This window comes from Falco biarmicus, chromosome 5 (assembly GCF_023638135.1).
Source record: "Falco biarmicus isolate bFalBia1 chromosome 5, bFalBia1.pri, whole genome shotgun sequence".
Classification (NCBI taxonomy): Eukaryota; Metazoa; Chordata; class Aves; order Falconiformes; family Falconidae; genus Falco; species Falco biarmicus.
Window position 1 is genome coordinate 40,839,555 of NC_079292.1, and position 19,120 is coordinate 40,858,674.

The 19,120-nt window shown below is 34.9% G+C and overlaps 1 protein-coding gene across 2 annotated transcripts in view; it reads right to left on the minus strand.

Annotated features, from left to right (window-relative positions):
• ARID2 (AT-rich interaction domain 2) overlaps window positions 1–19,120 on the minus strand; it is a 105,724-nt gene that overhangs the window by 32,633 nt on the left and 53,971 nt on the right. For both annotated transcript variants that reach the window (XM_056341232.1, XM_056341233.1), the window contains 5 exons: window positions 12,966–13,099; window positions 11,895–12,113; window positions 9,163–9,230; window positions 443–509; window positions 108–358 (listed from right to left, as the gene is read on the minus strand). In XM_056341232.1, the coding sequence (XP_056197207.1) occupies window positions 108–358; window positions 443–509; window positions 9,163–9,230; window positions 11,895–12,113; window positions 12,966–13,099 (739 nt within the window). The remainder of the gene's footprint in view (window positions 1–107; window positions 359–442; window positions 510–9,162; window positions 9,231–11,894; window positions 12,114–12,965; window positions 13,100–19,120) is intronic.

Consider the following 19,120-nt stretch of genomic DNA (forward strand, 5'->3'; position numbering starts at 1 on the left):
TTCCTGCTTCATCCAATGATCAAGGAAAAAAGTAATTAATTTAATTAACACTGAAGTAATGCTTTTATCAAATTATATTTTAATTATTCTGTTTAGAAGCACATTACCTCTGCTGCAATATTTCCCAGCGTGTCAAGCCCCAACTGCCGTAGAGAAATAAAGTGACTATGAGCAGAGAGTAGCAGGAACCGAAGACAAGTACGATTAGCTGCCAAAAGTTTAACATTTCCCTCTTCAAAAGAAAGATTACGTAAAATCACTGCGATCTGAAGTACCCGCTGCCCTTCAATATCATTAATGCCCAATTTGCGAGGTGGATGAAACAAGGATTCCCAAATCCACTCTTCTGATGGAATATCTACAAAGTAAACAAATACATTTTAGTCCATCTTTTGCTATATTTACCAACATGCAAGTATTAAGATTAGTCAAGATGTCTCACCTTGAGATTTGCTTCTGTCAGAAATTAGATCACGAACTTCAATATCCTCAACAATATCCTTCCAAAACTGAAAAAATAATTAAAAATACACTGAATTTCCAGGGCATTATATTTCTTTAGATATTGAAATGAAAAAGATTATTCTTTAAAAATTTCCTAGTACCTTGATACATCTAATAGTAACCACATTTTTCACTCATTTGATGATACGCAAGATGTTCAGTACTTTAAGATACTCCTTCCTTCAAGCCCGTAAGTACACATTCATGATCAACCATCGCTACCACGAAGTACTTTGCTGAAGCACATACTGAAGCTATATGGACAGTTTTCCACAATTAATTAGAAATGCTGCAGTTGTAAGTGGGGAAAAAGTGCAGTTCATCCTCCTTCACCTCCTACAAACAGTAAACTCCTAAAGCAGAAGATGGTGACTCCTCTCAGTTTCAGTAGATCTTAAGACTCCTGGCCAGAAGTACAACAGTCAGATTTCTATCTTGGGAGACTTTTTAAAGCTTCTGTTATGTTTTCCACATCATCATAGATCAAGGGAAAGAGAGAAGCAGCAACCACCATCACCAAAAACCTTTCTAAATATAAGCAAAACAGAATGCTTCAGCAGTCTGGAATTCAAATTACTTTACAAATACATGGTCTGATCTGTAAATGGTTATTATGCCAGTTAGTTCTTGAATTTCAACAGGACTAGCAAGAGATTAAGGTTTACAAGCTAATAAAGACACACACTGTGATGTATATTAATACAAAAATACATGATATATACATTCTAATGTCTAGTTTTATAATGAAAATATAAACACTCCTGTGGCTCACTAATGAAATACAGCTCCTCTTTTGGCTATGCTCACAGAATAAAACCACAAATAAATTTGGATAAAAAGGGAAGGATGGGAAGCACAACCAGCTGAACAGCAGGAGAAATCTTGCTATGCAAATGTAATTACTAAATTACAGCGTTCATACCAAGCTTGACAGTGCTATTTTCTTGAAAAATACAATACTACAGATTTTGTAAATTGGAATGAAAAAAAGTTATTTTCCACTGCAAAGATGCTAAATGACATTCAAGTGCTGTTTAGTAAAGAGGATTACTTGCACAGAAGAGATTACTACCTCATTTTAGCAAAGAGAAGAACAGCCCGATATAAGTCTAACCTTACCGGTTTTCTAATTAATACTGAGGCTATTAGCAAGCACCACAGAAGATGAAAGCACGCAGGTAAAATCTGCAGAATGTACTTAATTTTGAGATACCCTTACTTTTAGAGAAGGAGGCTATTTAAGCAAAAGGCTTCACTCATTGTTTATAAAAGCACAAAATAGTATACTCTGGAAATATACCAGTCCTTCCTTTAGGATGTTTCCTTTTGGAAAAGCAATGAACACAGTAAGCCTTCACATTTCACTGCTACTTAAAAGAAAAACCTCAGAAGCTTTTAAAGATTAGTTGTTTAATCAGTTAAAGATTTTTTTAAAAGTGAATATTGAACAGATACTTAAAAGTCTTCAACTTCAACCTGTATCTTTTTGGAAGAGGCCAAAGTCAACCACAATACAATGTTAAAACTACTGTCACAAGTCAAATGTTAAAACAGCATCATCACATTTTGCTAGCTGAATACTCCAATAATCCACCTTTTGCAACTTAAGTATTATGTGTATAGTCCAAAATCAAACATTTAAAAACTCTGACAACATAAAGTCACAAAGGAGTAAATTTTTCTATCTGGAAGCCAAATCACCCTGGACATATTCTCAAAGGGATGGAAAATGACGATTTTAGAATTCTGCAGATGAAGACACTACAGACACTGCTGAAGATAAAGCCTCAAAGTACTATGGCTAAAGATGAAGACAGGAATACATTGTTGGAAAACTGTACTTGTCACCTAAAATTTGATGAATGAACAGATACACACTTGAACAACTGAGAAGGTCTTCCCTTCCTAAAGAGGCAGTCTGTTGAATGCTATCTGTCAACTCAGATGAGATTATCTTTTTCAGAAAAGAACAGAACATGGCTCCTTCCTGTAAGTTGAGATACACACCAAGGTGCCAAATAAAGTTGACTTACATATAACTGTTATTCTTCAAATTGTTTCATTATACAGTCATGCTGTGAGCATAAGATGCTAAACCTCTCCAGCTAGAGAATTTTTACCACAGGATTACTTAGACCATATACACAAGCCCTGTTACCTACATGAAACACACCAAAATAATGTTCATCCCACACACCCTCAGTTCCTCTGAGCCCTACCGATATGGAAAGGCTCTTAAATCTCTAGGAAAGAAAATCTGCGGGACAGACATGAATATGCAGACAATATAAATTCAAAAATAAAAACTGTTTTTCTCTCCCTCTCTCCTGAGTGTTTATTTCTACATACAGAAGCACTGTGGGTGATAATCCTCACCAAGAACACTGCTTTACCTGTGGAAGTGTCCCCAAGTCTTTTCCTTGCTCAAAACTGCAGGGTTGCATTCCCAAAGCCAGCATGTGTCATGGGTGCTTCAGCAACTGTGAAATGCCTACTGCAGTAGAAAACCAGGCTTCCTGTGAGCACTCTGCAGATTTTAAGATTTCAAACACTCTGCAAAAGCTCCAGTGATATGACCAAATAACTCAGAAATATTATCCCAAAGATAGTATCACCAAAACCCTCAGAAATATTATCCTATATCCTCCATTCAAGAAGTCACTAACTTAAAACAGCTTATCAGTAAGTAACGTGCTCAGAAATCCAAGCAGCTAAAGCAAACTATTATATATGGCATTTAATGTATCTATTTTAGAGATAGGTTGCTAACTATAGAAGGGTCAGGATCTCAAGGACTTTAGCTGTTGACAAGCATGTTGCAACAATAAATGTTCAGGTGGAAGCCTGATATGCGTATATCACTATACCGAACTCCAAAACACCTGAAAGCTTTACCATAGATAGCTGAGTTGAATTCCTAGCAAAGGGAAGAGGCCATCTGTCTCCAATGATTTAGAATTGGTAGAACAATTTTCCGTTTGATTCCAGCAAGCTATCTTCTAGAATGCACCATACACAGAAGAGTCAACTATTTCCCTCAGAAAAGTCACTATTCTGTTCAGGGAATGACAAACAGCTTGAAGCAACACCCTTGTGTACTGCATGTACAGTCACATTAAGGAATTTTAAAACTACAGCCAGCCTGGCCTATGACAAAGTCTCAATCAAATTATCAGGCATAAAATCAAGTGGTCCAAACATTTAAAAAATGCGGGTTCTTTGAGAGATGCTATGTCAGACCCAACAGTGAATATGAATTCTGCATCTTTGACTCAGACAGAGGACTTCAAGAAACCTCAAGCAGACTCAGGACACTTAGGACCTCTTCAGAAAGAAGGAAAAAAAAACCCAAAAAACACCGCCAGAAGAAAGAGTCCTTGATGAGACTTTGAAGGTGGTAAATTGTACTTTCCATTCCTCAACTGGAATGATGAAGCTTATTAATTACAAAACCCTTTACAACATGGTAGGGTAAAACCACCAATAAAAAAACCCAGAAGTGCACCTTGTTCTGAAAAGTTATCCTCTGTGATTCTGGTGAAATACAATGTTCCCATGTCTCAGAAAAATCTTCACACTGGAATCACCTGTCCTACCAGGAAATGATCAAAAAATTCACGCAGCTCTTCTTCCAAAGCACTAGGATCACCTACGATGAGCTCCATCTTGTACTTCTTAATAAAGGTGTTCTCACATGCCTTAAGTTCAGAATGGTTCTGCAGCCTCTATTCCTTCTCTTTACAAGGGAAGAGTTGGCCTAAATCATCTCCTTTTTTGCATTTAAGCAGACTGGTTTGATTGCTCTCAGCCCACTCAACATTTGTTTCCTGCCTAAGCAGGAAAGATCCCTGAAAAGGATGGGGGTAGGCAGAGAATGTTGAGGTGGAAAAATAGTTAAGTAACCTACATACAATGTTCACAGCCTTTCTGTTACAAGGGAACAAGGCAAAACGTGGCAAAATTTTTGTTTGAGAAGAAAGAAGTGGGAAAAGATGAGTTAAGCTTTCTGGGAATTCCTTTGAAAAATGGTACTTATATCACAGCGACAAGGAAAAAAAAAATCTATTTAGCATCAACAAGCAGTTATTTCTTCCCTACTATAAACTATGGATAGCTGCAATCTGATACTACCTATGAAGGTAAATGAACAAGAAAGGATGAAAAAGTGAAGCTCTTTATCAACAGTCAGTCATATATATATATATGTATGTATGTATGTATGTATGTATGTATGCATATGTATGTTTTAGATCACAAAAACACACTGGTAATAGGAACATAAAGCCAAAACTTGGAAGCAAACAAACAACCCTTGACTATGTGACATCCAGATGCTAAGAGATCATGGACAAAGGTCAAGAACTTGATTCACATGCACAACCTGATTACTGTCAGCAGCCAAGTTCCTTTGGAAAAAGATGCACAGTATTAAACAGAATTCACTGGAAATCACATAAACCAAATTACTGTCCATAAAAACAATGGACATTTGAGTCCACAAATCATATAATGTAGCAATGATCATGACTACTTATTGTCGCAGAAAAATATGACAGCAACTGGAGTCAAGTCATCTTGACAGACCACTGAGAGACACAAGAAAGGTGATGTTTGAAACATGTCAGACTTTTTAAATCCTTAAGGATCACTCTCCAACACACTGAGAAAGATTAAAACAGTAAATGCTCAGTAATGAAAATTATTAAACTTATACAAAAAAGAAGAGTTGGACAACAAAGAACAAACTTTTTTTTTTAAGAAAAAAAAAGGAAACCAGAAGTAAAGCACTATGCAAAGCACTAAAGAAAGCACAAAAACTGCGTAAGCATGGATTTCTGAACTCTACAGCTAGAGGAGACCTCAGTAAGTCCAAGAAGATGAAATCTAAATACTTAATTTGAAGTAAACAGAAACGAGTAGTGCATGAAGAAATACAATACAATTATTCATACACTACAGCAGCTGCCCGCTGTCTGATGGAGACATGAAAGAAATACCTGGAAAAACAGTTAAATCTGTCTGATTATAAGCATTCTATATAAACAAGTCACTCTCTAAAGACAAACTATACTCACAAGTGAACCTTGCTAACATGAGGAAATCCAAAACAAAATGAAACAGTTAAAAATGGGAAAACTTCCAGCACAGACGAGAAGACACCTGAGCAGGATGTCATCAGAGCTTGGGGATGGGGACAATAAAACAAAACGAGGAGATGCAAGATGGCTGGCTAAATGACAGTTGTTCCAGTCCTTAAGTAAGGACTTGCAATCATTCCAACTAACAAGACATTTAGGCTTATTGACAGCACCAAGAAAAAAAAAAATCAAGACAGGAGAAAGCAACAAATTAACATAGCTGTAAGAGGTAACGGCAGGTTCAACAAAAGTTATACTCAGATTCTGACAATTAATGAACAGATAGATACACTGACTAGTAAAGACATTTGATTCAGTTTAGAGGGAAGTTCTGTAGAAAGTGAGAAAATACAGTGCTGCAGACAATGGAAATTACAAATTTTCCAGGTTTTTTTATAATGCAGTAAGGAGGGGGGGAGGGTAGTAATTGGTTCCCTCAAAGTTTAGTATAAAGAAACATGTTGTTTTTATCTTCACCTTCAACTGCAACAGTGATGTTGGAGGACACAACTCAAGAGGCAAGCTCCTTCGCTTGTGAATATGACGTTACCAAACTAGTAGACTGTTCTGAAAAAATCATGATAACTGCACATGTAAAGTAGAATGATTTTAAGTCAAAATTAGAAAAAAGCAGAATATAAAATTAAAGTATTGGTGCTGAAACAATTGACAGATTCTTGCTGATAAATTAATACAGAACTCAAGAGCTGACCGAATACCAAACAATCTACAGTTATTGCACAGACACTTTAGTGTGGGAGAAATACTAACAGTGATGCTGTTTCACTCCTAGTGTACAAATATAAGTAGAATGAAGACAAAAAATAATGAAGAAAAACATATGGCCATTTTTATTGAAAACCAATTTAAAAATACTAATATTATTAAGAGACCAAAAAATAAATCAAACTATTTTAAGCAAACATAAGTGTTTTGTGGAAATTTTAAATAACTACATAATTCTACAATGACCCTCAATGTCTGTATAAAGACACTGAAATACAGAAACCAAACTGCTCTATAAAATCCAAAGTTGCATGTTTATGTTCATATATTTCAATAAGCATGAGGAGGAGCTTGGAAAAAAGTTAGTAAGAGTAGCTATATAGATGAAATGTCAAAAATTCTTAACAACTCTCACAGATAATTTGTATTTGTTTCACTGCATTTAAAAAGCTATTTTCAGCTAATAAAGACTAGGAGATGAATATTTTTAATTTTTTTTGCATGAAACTGACATTCAATTGCCAAGAATCCAAGTTTATGACTTCTCTATGAATCCTGAATTTAACCCTGAGAATCATTTTCAGAACAGCTTCAAGATTTCTAATATTTCTCAGCTTCCCTCATCCCCTCAATCCCTTATCTCCAACACATGAAAAATCCTCCATGGTTTGAAGGTAACATTTATAAACTCAACAAAATTTCTATCAATTCAATTCCTATTAGTTTAGAATTCATGGGTTTAAGAAATTGCTTTCCCCACCCTATTCTCTATGAATCTCTAATATTTGTGTGTCCATGCCATCACTACAATTCATAATTCCACATTTTTAGTCTCCCACGTAAAAACTTTGTTCCATTTTCATCTCTAGACCAATTTCTAACCTGCTGCCATTATAGCAGAGAAAAACTGGAATGATAACATTACAAAATCAAGACAAACAACTGGCAACAAAATTTAATAAACCAAACAAAGATTTTTGTAAAAGATAACGTGAACAGTCAAGTCAGGGACATGCGTTCAATAGCCATCCTATTAATGTTAAAGCTGTAAAAGCAAATCTAAAAGAAAAAAAAAAAGGGGGGATACAAAATTTCAACCCTGCCAACCAAATATCTCTCTCCTATGTCATAAAGGGAACCATTATGGAAACTTCATTTCTGTTTTAACACATCCACAGCTGCAATACAAAATAAATTACTTCCAGTACTAGAGTCAAGCAAACGCTTGAAGTAAGATGTTCTGAAAAATCTGGATTCTTGGCATTAGAAATGTTTTTAGATCTGGTGTTCGTTTCTGACATGCTTTCAGCAGTATTTCACTACGGAGTGGTACTATACATGTTGTAATGTTCAAAAACGGATCTTGGAGAGTATCCAAGTTTCCTATTAGTAAGCTTTATTGCAGTTACAGTGGTTCTACTTAACACTTTGTTAAAAACATTTATCAGAACCATCTGTCCTTATCTATCACAATTACTTAAGTTTATATAATTAATGAACATATAATGAATTAGAATTCTGTGTAATTTAAAATGTTTATAGATCTAGACATGGTGCTTGTTGCTGATCTAGATCAGCAACAGTCTGACAGTTTAGGGTGAAGTGAACACAGAAGTGCTAAATGCTTTTAAAAAAAAACGAATCAAAACACAACCTACAGTACTTCTGGACATATTTTTCAATGCAAAAAGGAAACAGATTATGAAGCATTATTTTTTACACTTAGCTTCAGCACATTTGAATCACATTTTCAAGTTCATATACTAACCAATATGAGAGCTTACCTTTTTTGTTCTTAATTTTACCTAGGAGATTTTGGTTAGGGAATCTAGTCACTGATATTTCAGGAATACTTACCATTTAACTAACACTACTATGGACCAACTTGTCTCAAAATTGAGTTACATAAAAATAAAGCAAAAGACAAATGGAAAAAGCTCCTAACAAATATTTCTCTATACTGCTGGAAAGACATTTCAGTATATGAGACAATTAAGAAATTGAGCAGAAACCCAGCTGTAAGTTCATAAGGAACTCAGCACCTTATCTCTTAATATTTTTACTTAATAAAAAGCGCAAATTACCAAAAATATGTTTTAATCTAGCGTTTTCCTATTTTAGCCACACAAACCATTACCTGAAATTCAATTTAAGGAAATTGTGTACCACAGCAAATATGCTGAAAAGTCAAATCTATTTCAGCTATAATATATTTCATGCTCTCATTCACCTCAAAATGCTCACCTAGAATAAAGAGGAAGCACTTACACGCAGTTTTATTTTTACTACTTTTCATTACTGATACAGTAGATCATGCCCTCTAGTGGAACGATAAAAAAGCCCTGTGCAAAAATATTTTAACTGAAACAAACTTGCAACACTGCTAACTTACTTAAATTTGTCCCATGTTTATTATGTTATGGACTTAATTTTCATAATCCAAAATGTTTCTTTACTGATCACAGCAGTTTTTAAAAAACAGCATTGTTTACTCTTGCCAAGTATCTTAGCCAGTTTTTCTTCTTCTCATACATATTTGCTTTCTTATAAAAAGAAACATGGAACCTCTTTATTCATTTCCCTACACCTATTTTTTATTAATAAATTTCTTACTGCTTATCCAAACATTTTATGACAACTGTGATTTAGTATCCTATTATATTTAAATCAAAGGAATAGAGTTGAGAGTCATTCTAAAGACACATGCTAGTATATCTTACAATTGTCTATCTTTTTAAAGGAATTTATACCCATCATATGCAGTTCAAAATTATTTTAACAATTTTTAAATTACCTTAACAAAATCTCTATCAGTTTTCTCCTTCCATTCTTCTCCAAATACAGCAGAAAATGATCCTAAAGCTTTAAGCATAAAAAGCAGAATTTAGTAAAATAAGAACGTTTGTTTGCTGCTTTTTACTAATCCATAAACTAAATAAACATCCAACAACATCACAGATTCTTCAGTGTTTTCATTCAAAAAACCTTGTATAAACCAACCGAAATGTTTATAGTCATTTAATTAACTGATACTGCAATTTTACAGTTTAAATTGAAAGTAAGTAGTCCATAACAAATGGACTAGTTTGTGAACACTTTAAAAAAACACATGGGAAATTTCCATAGCTCTTTTTCAGGAGCCAAGATGACTGCTCAGTTTTCAACCTCACATCAACAACTGTTTTCCATGTGCAGTGTAAGCTGTAAGCACTACTTTAGTAATTAAACAAATCCCCACTAATGTTTTCTAAACACTGACAGTAGCAGGGAGATTGACAGCACTCAATTGAATGCCAATATTTAACCAGGAAGTGTACTGCATGTTCTTGGCTGTTTGGTGGACCACTACCACAAACATTTTGATCATCACTCCTTGAAAGTAGCAAAGGCTCAATCTGACTCAAAGATCAAGTCAATCCAAAACCAAACTGTCTTGCAGTAGTTCAGTAACAAGCCAATTGTACTTTTAAATTATACAAACATTTTGGTTCATAACATTTTATTGTTTTGAGCAAAATGCTTTAAATCTCAATTCCAAGATCACATCAGCCTTCAACTCACAGAATCCAAACCCAGGCTTATGCAGCACTCCAAACTGAAGATACTAAATAACCCCAAACACCTGGAGCTGCCCCTATTACCTGCAATATAATTGTAATCTCAGACTTTGGAAGGGGGTGGGGAGGGGGGAGCTGAAGACATATTTTTCTTGTACCTAGAAACACTGCATTATAAATACTAACAATGCTAAAACCTTAGAGACAGGCCAAATCTAAAATCCACATTAAATAAAGTTAATCAGCCATCATTTATTTACATCTGGAATTATTGTGACAGTATTTTCATACTACCTGAATTTGCTAATTACAGATTTCATTTAATCACCAAACATGACAGATTTACCTTCACTATTTATAATATAAAAGTATCCAAGTATTTCAGATTGAAGTTTCATGCTTCAAAAATAGGTAAACACAAACCTTCTTTCTTTCCCCACTTTGTTCCAATTAGGCCTCCTAATGCTGCTAGGACACTCCCTGGATTTATCCAGAAGATGTAATCAGCTAAGATAAAAATGAAGTTTTCTCCAGGGAATGAAAACAGCAAGCCCATTACACGCTCATCATTCCTCTTGGCTTTACCTCTAATGTTTTTCAATATAAGAAATACTAATACAGACCAGCTATGGAACAAGCCTGTGCTCAGAGTCCAAGTTAGGAACTCGAGAAAACACAATCTACCTCTGCCAGATCAAAAAAAAAAAAAAATTAGAATCATCAAATAGCAAACCAAAACTTGATTAAATTATTAGTGAATTCCTAAGTCCATAAAAGTTCCATCAAAAGAACAGGGGAGTGATGGTAAACTCAAAAATCTAGAGCACAAGCATCCTGGAATCACTGACATGCAGGACTAAGTTTCACTTTAACTTCCTTTCAAATATTTTTCTTTGAAAGTTTGTTCTAGATGCAGACACTAAATGCCCAAGATCTAACCATATCTGAAGGGCACAGCTACAAATCAAAAACATAGGAGAGAAGCTGAAGAACACCAATACAATACTGGGGGGAAGGGGGGGAAGCTAAAAATCATTATGTAAAAATACTAATCATTTAAAAAACCCAATGTCTAACACGCATCCTTCCCCAGAATTTTAAAACAGAATCTCTGACATACCATACTATGATTGTGCTTACACATGCAAAGGAGATTTATAAGCAAACAGATATGATCATCTGTACTAGCAGAGTTCAGTACACTTAGCTGAAAAAGCTCATTTGGACAATTTCTTATGGTGACAGTTTCTGAAATTCCATATATAAAACCAGTGAATATTTCCTCCTCACCACCATGCGAGAGGAACGTTACGATTTTAGGATGGTTTGAGTTAACTTTTTTTTCCCCTCTCCTTGACAGAAAGACAAACAAGGAACAACTTAGCATGGAGGTCACACTGAACAAGTCAGAATAGCTTATTTCACATACTGAAATAAAAATTTATGTGACAACACACTAAATAATTCTGAAAATCAGGTTAAGATTTTTATCCCTTGAATTTTGTATTGTGAATTTCACTACAATTGAATGTGTAGTGAAGTATATGGATAAAGACCTTAGTGGCTCATTGTTTTCAGACTGCCGTTTTTAAATTTTTATGTTTGTGACTGCTACTAGAAAAGAATTATGAAAGGTCAGCATGGTCCTATGAATTCAGAAGAAAGCAGTAATATACTACAAGCAGATGGAAATCCAATGCCTTAAATTCAGCACCTTCAACAAACTCTTATCACTGAAAAACTAATTCTTAAATTTCACTAAACTGTTAAACAATAATTTTTTAATAAAAATTACCTAGTTTAAAAGGTATTTGTAATGTCTAATAAAAACTGTAACTGCAGACAAGGTAAAAACAAAAACTAGATATATTACAGTGCAATAAATTATAAACATTTTCATTATCGAGGGTTGTGAAAGATGCTACAACAGGTATTAACTCTTTCTGTTGCAAAAATGTTATATACTTACTGTCATCAAACACCCCAGCATTTGCAAGCAGTAAAGTGATGATTTTAGGGTCCTTTTCAAGCTGCATAACATGCTTGCTTTCATTTGAAAGAAGAGTACACACATTAATTGCAAAGTCCACTTCATTTGGGAGTCCAGATAACAGTGAAAGCACCAATTTATTATAGTCATTTGGTGAGTTTAAGTCCATAGACAGCCCATAGCTTTGACGAAGGTAATCTAAACAAGAAAAAAAAAAGTTTTCACAGCTAAACTAATTAATATTCAGATGATATATTAAGCAATGTTATTATGAATGAGAAGTACTTTTTGAAAGTTTTATTAATAAGGTATTGTGAGCGTTAACAAGTTTTTATAGTATTCAACTCAGTTATTTCCGTTAATCTTTTGCCAAAGTGCTGAACACATTCTACTTAGCTATGTAGCTTTCTAGTTAGATACTAATGCCTTCATCACCTCCAGAATGCAACACTGCAGTATGTTCTCCCAAAGAAAAACTTTGAAAACACAAACTTTAATTAAAGCAGAATAGAACTGTAATACAATTTGGAGTCAATTTCAACACAACGAATTACACATCCATTCCACAGAGTCCACCCGCTTCTGATTTATTGGTTAAACATTGATACTGTGGTCTCTAAATTGCAGTGGTGTTGATTCTGGCTCCTTACACATGTGCTTTATTCCTCAGATTTTGAAGCTTAATCAATCGTATGCTCAATTCAGGTATTTGGCTCTGCAGAGAAATGACTGATGTGACAACACACCAAGAATTTTCAAGGTATGTTTTTTTCAAGAAAGTAACCATTTATCCCTGCTAAATACAAAGGGAAACATCTGTAAAGACAAGAAATAACTTATGGATTTTCATATTTTTTTTTATTTTGGTTCATAGTGGGTAAGTTTGTGAGTGTATCAAATTAATAACTTGAGTGACCTATAGATTTGATAATTTTAATAATATTGTACATTTACCTACACAGTATGTCTGTAGCCTCTCTGGGGGGGCGGGGGGGGGGGGCGGGAAATATATATGGGGAAAAAAGAGCACTTTTGTCCTCAAAAATTTACCTGACACACTGTGTTGCTGGTAGTTATAGGAAGTTGGAATTGCACCAATAGGAAGCTGTGGCTTTGGATTGCCTGGTTGTACCTCATCATCCTCCTCCCCAAAATGATGGACTTTTTCATACTTTTCTAGATAACTGGAATAATAAAAAAAAAAACAACACACACAAAAACCCAAAGGTTTTGAATACATATAGTATAACCGAATCCTTCATCCTCCAGCAGCTGAGCTGCCAAAGGAAACAAACTGTACAAACATGGAGATTTACTGGAAACAATAGTCAAAGTGGTATGAAACATAAAACATGAGTCAGACTGACAATAGGCGATACAGAAAATGCAGATATGTGGAATTACGAATTTGGGTATTAAATTTCTTCACATCTCTCAACAATAACCCCTAGCTAAATTTCAACCTGTTGAGCCCTCTTGTGAAGCCATTTTTCCCAAATCAGCTTTTGCTATCCAAGATAACTCTGCAGGTGGAAGCATCATAAAAATTATTCTGTGCAGGTTAACAATACACATATTGAGGTCAAGTTCAGAAAATACTTATTTCTTTTTGCCTGACGTAAAGAGAAACAGTATACCAAGTTCTAACAATTACACAAGAGTAAGAGAATTCAGGGATACTGAGTGCGACAAATCAGGATCAGAAGTTCCGAGCCATGGCTGCAGCTAATGATGACTATTGGAAATCCCTTCAAACCTCTTAAGAAAAAAAATGCTGATATACTGTATTGAAAATGGACTGCAAACACAAAAGTTACATATATCAAAAGTAAACAGTCAACCAGCTTGGTAAACTAATTAACTCAACAGATAATTTACCATTAAAACCTGTAATTTTCAGAACTTTCTATACTCCAACATATAAAGTCAACTTAAAAGGCCCACAGTAGCTTAACTTCACACTGATCGGTAGTTGCAAACCCCTTCATGAAATTATGTCAAAGTGCAAAGCTGCCTAAATTTACAAACTTTCACTGTGCTGAAAACTGACAATTTCGAGTCCATTAAGTCGCAATAAAAATATTGTATAATCAGGAAACCATTTAAAACATTTATCTTCCTTTTTGTACGTGCTACAAGTATTTAATATATAAGAAAAAAACCCCAAGCTTTTGGTATAATTTTTTTAGTAAACACTGAAGTCATTAACTCATGGTGAATGAGAAAGATTTTAAGAAAACAGTATTGTCATTGACCTCTGGGGAATGTGTCACATGCATTACATTAGTAATTATTTCATGAAGTGAGAGATCAGTCACATAACCACACCTTTTAAATGTAGTAAATACAATTTTTTTTAAGAAAATGGTACATTGCAGAAGAAACGGAAAAATTCAGAGTTAATAAGGCATAACATGGCATACTGCATCACATGTAACTATGATTCGTGTCTGACTAGTGTTTAGGATATTCAAAGTACTATATATATTACTTTTATGTGAACTCTGCTATAGCACCCTCCTGACTACGCAGACTCTTGAGTAAGTTAAGGAGTCAGCAAAAATCTTCCCTGCACTATCATTTGCTTTTAGGGATTTTAACAGACTAAAAATTACATTTAAATATGGTTAGGTTTTATCTTTAAATGAAAAATCCTCATTTATGCAAATTAGATTCCAATTTAAAATCTGCAAAAAAGGAAAATCCTATAGAATTAGGTTGTTTGTAACTTTTTAAAACTCATTCCTCAACACTCTCCTACTCACAGGTTTTTAAATCTAAATCCTAGCTTTTCTCTTCCACTATATTGTCTTCCACAAAACAGTGCACTTCCCTTCTAAAGAATTTACTTTTTGTTGCATTAAAATGGTCATTTAGAGATGCTGACTTCAGTATTTATGTAACTGTTTTATTATTTTATTTCCTTCTTGCAGTTTATCAGACAAGGAATACCATACTTTCATTCTACTTTATCTGCTTTCAGCTATTCAAGTTTGTTATTTCTTTGGGGTTTTTTAATTTCCTTCCAATACCGATGAATTGTTAAGCACTCCATAAATGAACATTACATCACTGAATATGGCAATCACACACACACAAAAAGATAAGATGTGACAATTTCCATTTTCTGTATTATCATTTACTTGAGAACTTCTTAAACATTTCAGAGTAAATCTAAAAAAAAAAAAAAAAAAACCCAACAAAAAAACCAACCCAAACCACAACAACAGAAGTGCATGGGCGGGTTATATATAGTGGTGAGCACATTAGAGCTCAATTCAGAACCATGCTCAACCTCTGCATGTAAGACTAATATTAAATATACTATGGGATTAAGCAATCTAAAAGTAGCTAAGAGAGAAATACACACACTGTGGAATACAAATGATAAAAAGATTTTTAAGAAGTTTGAAGCTATAGCGGCATAGCCAAACAGTCAAGTGTAAAGTCAAAAAATGAATGCCTGCTGAATTAAGGCACCATGCAATCTTATGTGTCCCATGAATCCATTCTAAAGCATCTCTCTACTGGTTTCTCAAAATAACTGTGTAGATAACCTAACACAGCTACAAACCCCAAGGTTTACTGGAATAGGACACTCATTTCCAGTTGTGAAAGTTAGAAATCCATGGGTTTAAATCACGTAGAAAGGATTTCATTCTTCCAGTGACAGAAACATTTATTTAAGGCTCATGGTTTTTAATTACATACACCTACGTCATGACCAGCATCTGTTCCCTATTCTAACCATTCTGAACCCAGAAAATATTGTAGTGACTATGAACTGAAAAAATACCAGTGGCTTATGTATTCTGACAGGCTAAATTCCCACCTGTATGCATTAGTGATTGGCATTTTAAGATAAACTTAACAGTGGCTTCTAACATCTTGAGAAAGAACACAGTTGTGCAGGGTCCTGAACTATCTCCAAGTCTAATTGCATGTAGGGCCACACTATCTCCCACTTAGAGTGGTTCGAAATGAACCATGGGAACAGTTAAAATACTTCCAATTAAATGCTGCTCACCACAAAAATCTAGTCTTCTGTGTGCTACCAGCATTTGTTTGTTGTCTTTCAAACAGTTCAATCACTGAATCTGTCATCATGACTGTGTTCGTGGTTTGAATGAGTTTGTACTGTAACTGAGGTGAGCAACATTGAAAAGATGATTTCACAGAACTAGTCTAACTTTGATACTAACCAAAAAAAAAAAAACCAAAAAAACCCTAAAAATCTACAGCTGATCTTTCCTACACATGCACAAACGTAGGCCTTGCTTTGTACTCCTGTAAGATCATCAAAAGCTGTTGAAATTGAGGAAAAGATATGGCCTTCACAAAGTCCTGAATCAGATTAATCAAATCTATTATAAGTCAAATCAATTTAAACAGTGTCTACATAAATGTGTGTTCAAGATCAAGACCTAAAAGAGTAGCTCAGAGAGAGACTGACTTTCCCTCCTTCTGACCATTCAGTTTCTGACTCTTCAGAGAGCTCATTCAGCAAACTAAGAGGATTCCATGTCAGCTTGCCACTGATTTTTCAAACAGAACAAGGGTCAGATGAACACTAGAGTAGATGCAGGGTAAACAGCAGGCATACACAGCTGAGTATGGCAAGGAGATGACGTGCATGTACTATTTCTACACTGGCAGAAGCTATTCTGCCTCAGCTTGTCTAACAGGACTTCAGAAGTGCTGTGGCTACATCTAATTTCCTCATATTTGTTGGTCTGACTCGAAGCTTAAGCTTAGCATAAAACACTTTCATTACTGAATGCAAGATTTCTCAAGAACATTTAGTAAGATGAAGTAAAAATCCCTATACAGAAACACACACAGTACTCAAAGCACAGTTTGCAAATCTACTGCCATATTTCGCTGGACTTATCCATTCTACCAAGAATGAATAGCTATTTAAGCATTTTTTTTTAAAAAAGGCACCTTATATATCAAAAAATAATCCATGTTGTTCCATACTTTAAAATACAAAAACTGAACCTTATGCTTTTTATTAAAGCCATGTCCCAGCAGAGTTGAACAATACAAACACCCTAGATGTGTTCCTCTGTTAATACCGACTTTATTAAAATGTGTTAAAACAGTACTGCCAAACACAGAAACTCTGTAATTTCAAAATCTGCTTTCCTTCTTCCATCTCCAAAGCCAAAAAATTACACTGCCTCTGACTCACTTTGATTAAGAAATTGGGGGGGGGGACGGGACGGGGGGGGACAAAAATTTTATGTATAAATTAAAATACCTTTGCAAACAAACAGTTGGTTGGGGGTTTTTTCAGTGTTGACAACTCTCACAACGTTCTCACAAAGGTCTTATTTAATACATCATAGGAAACCACAATTCAAGACAACCTTAAATGATGATCTGATTTTTCCCTACTACACTGCAAGTACCAACTTCACTTTGTTAAATTCTCAGCTCTTTTTGTTGTTACTCCATTTACCGAAGCTCCATCTCTTCAAAGAGCACTCCCTCTTTCCTATCTCACCCAAACTAACCAAGTTCGCCAAGCAAAAAAACACAAACAAAACAAAACAAAGCTCCCAAAGGCTCCAAAACATCAGTTAAAAAGGCTAAAAAAACCCCAAGCAACGCCCCCCCCCCCAAAAAAACCCAAAACACCCAAAACCAAACAAAAAACAACAAGCCCCACATAACAAATAGAAATACCTTCCCCACCTTTAACACATACACCTTTTAAGATACTGCTAGTTTAGAGGTAGGGTATTTCACTACTTCTCAATCCATTGAGTTTAACAGCACTGCAGTACTGAATTTCAACCATAACAAACAGACCATAATAGATTGCTGTAGTATGATTCCTTTATGCTACATCAGTACCAACTCTTTACATACAGCTGTACAGACCTCATTCCTTCAAACCCTCCTTTTTGTTTCCTGCAGATAGAACACATGACCTGGAATTTTAGTGCAGAGAAGGAGCTTTGTAAATTAGCTTGTAAATGAGCTTTACTAGTCTTAAATTCTAATCTTACCAGTCCTGCATACAGCTACTGTGCAAACAGCAGAATGGTTATCATATAGACAGGTCTTGCTGTAAAGATACAAGAAATTTAAGAATAATAAATGGAGCTTTTCTATTACTGAAAAACAGTTGTGCAAAAGCTCATAAACTATAATCAGATAGTCACAAAAGGCTAATCTCATGTTTCAAAACAACTCAAATCTGTAGCTATAGACTGGAAACATATACTTTGATCACTGAAAAAGGTTTTTATGAATTCAAAATGCTTCTTTAATTTAGTGAAGTCATAGGCTTTATACATCAACAGTACAGGTCCTTAATCTTCCAACTGCCTCTCTTAATTTCAATGCCAACTGAATGATTAGGCCCCCAAAAAGAAAGATGCAGCTAACATGTACAAAAAAAACCCCTAAAGCAACTAACTAAACTAAGGCCTGGAATGAAATTACTAATAATGAGGAAAACTGCCTTATGTACATACATTGAAAAGTGCTCCACACTGTTAGCATGGCATCTTGAACTGGCGTTAACTCAGTGTACACATGATCCAAAATATTCAACTGAAATGCAATGAAACCCAGTGGCAATTTACAGCCACAACTGCCTTCCAGTTTGGATCACAACTCTGTTCCGAGAGGCTTAACTTCAAACAAACAAACAAAACCCCAACAAAAACAAAAGACACCCCAAAAAGACCCACACACCCAAAAAACCCCACCCCTCCAAAACAAAACCCACAAAAATAACCACCAACACCCAAAAACAACAGAACACACACACACACACATCTGGTGAATAGGTAGAACTACAGGATATGCAAAGTACTGAAAAATGGGAAAATACGTAGGTACACATGTGAAGGCTGGCTACTTTTTGAAGGGCCAGTGATTTCAATGCTTTCTGAAAACATGTTCCTTTAAGGATCCCTTAAACTGGAAATCAAAAGATCACACCCCTTTGAAAATCAAATTCACATATTACACGTTCTGTTCCTCTGACAGAACTTCAGTTAAGTCATTTTGTTCCATTTAAGTCTGTGGGAAAATAAGTTTATGAAGATAAGTAATATTTTTGTCCATCAAAAATACCTACTTAAGTAAAAACAGAGGATTTTATTCAGCGAAGTTACTTTCAGGCTTGTTTTCAGATATTTGGGAAAACATACTAATAAAAGGAAGTTTATACTAAGGTACAGCCA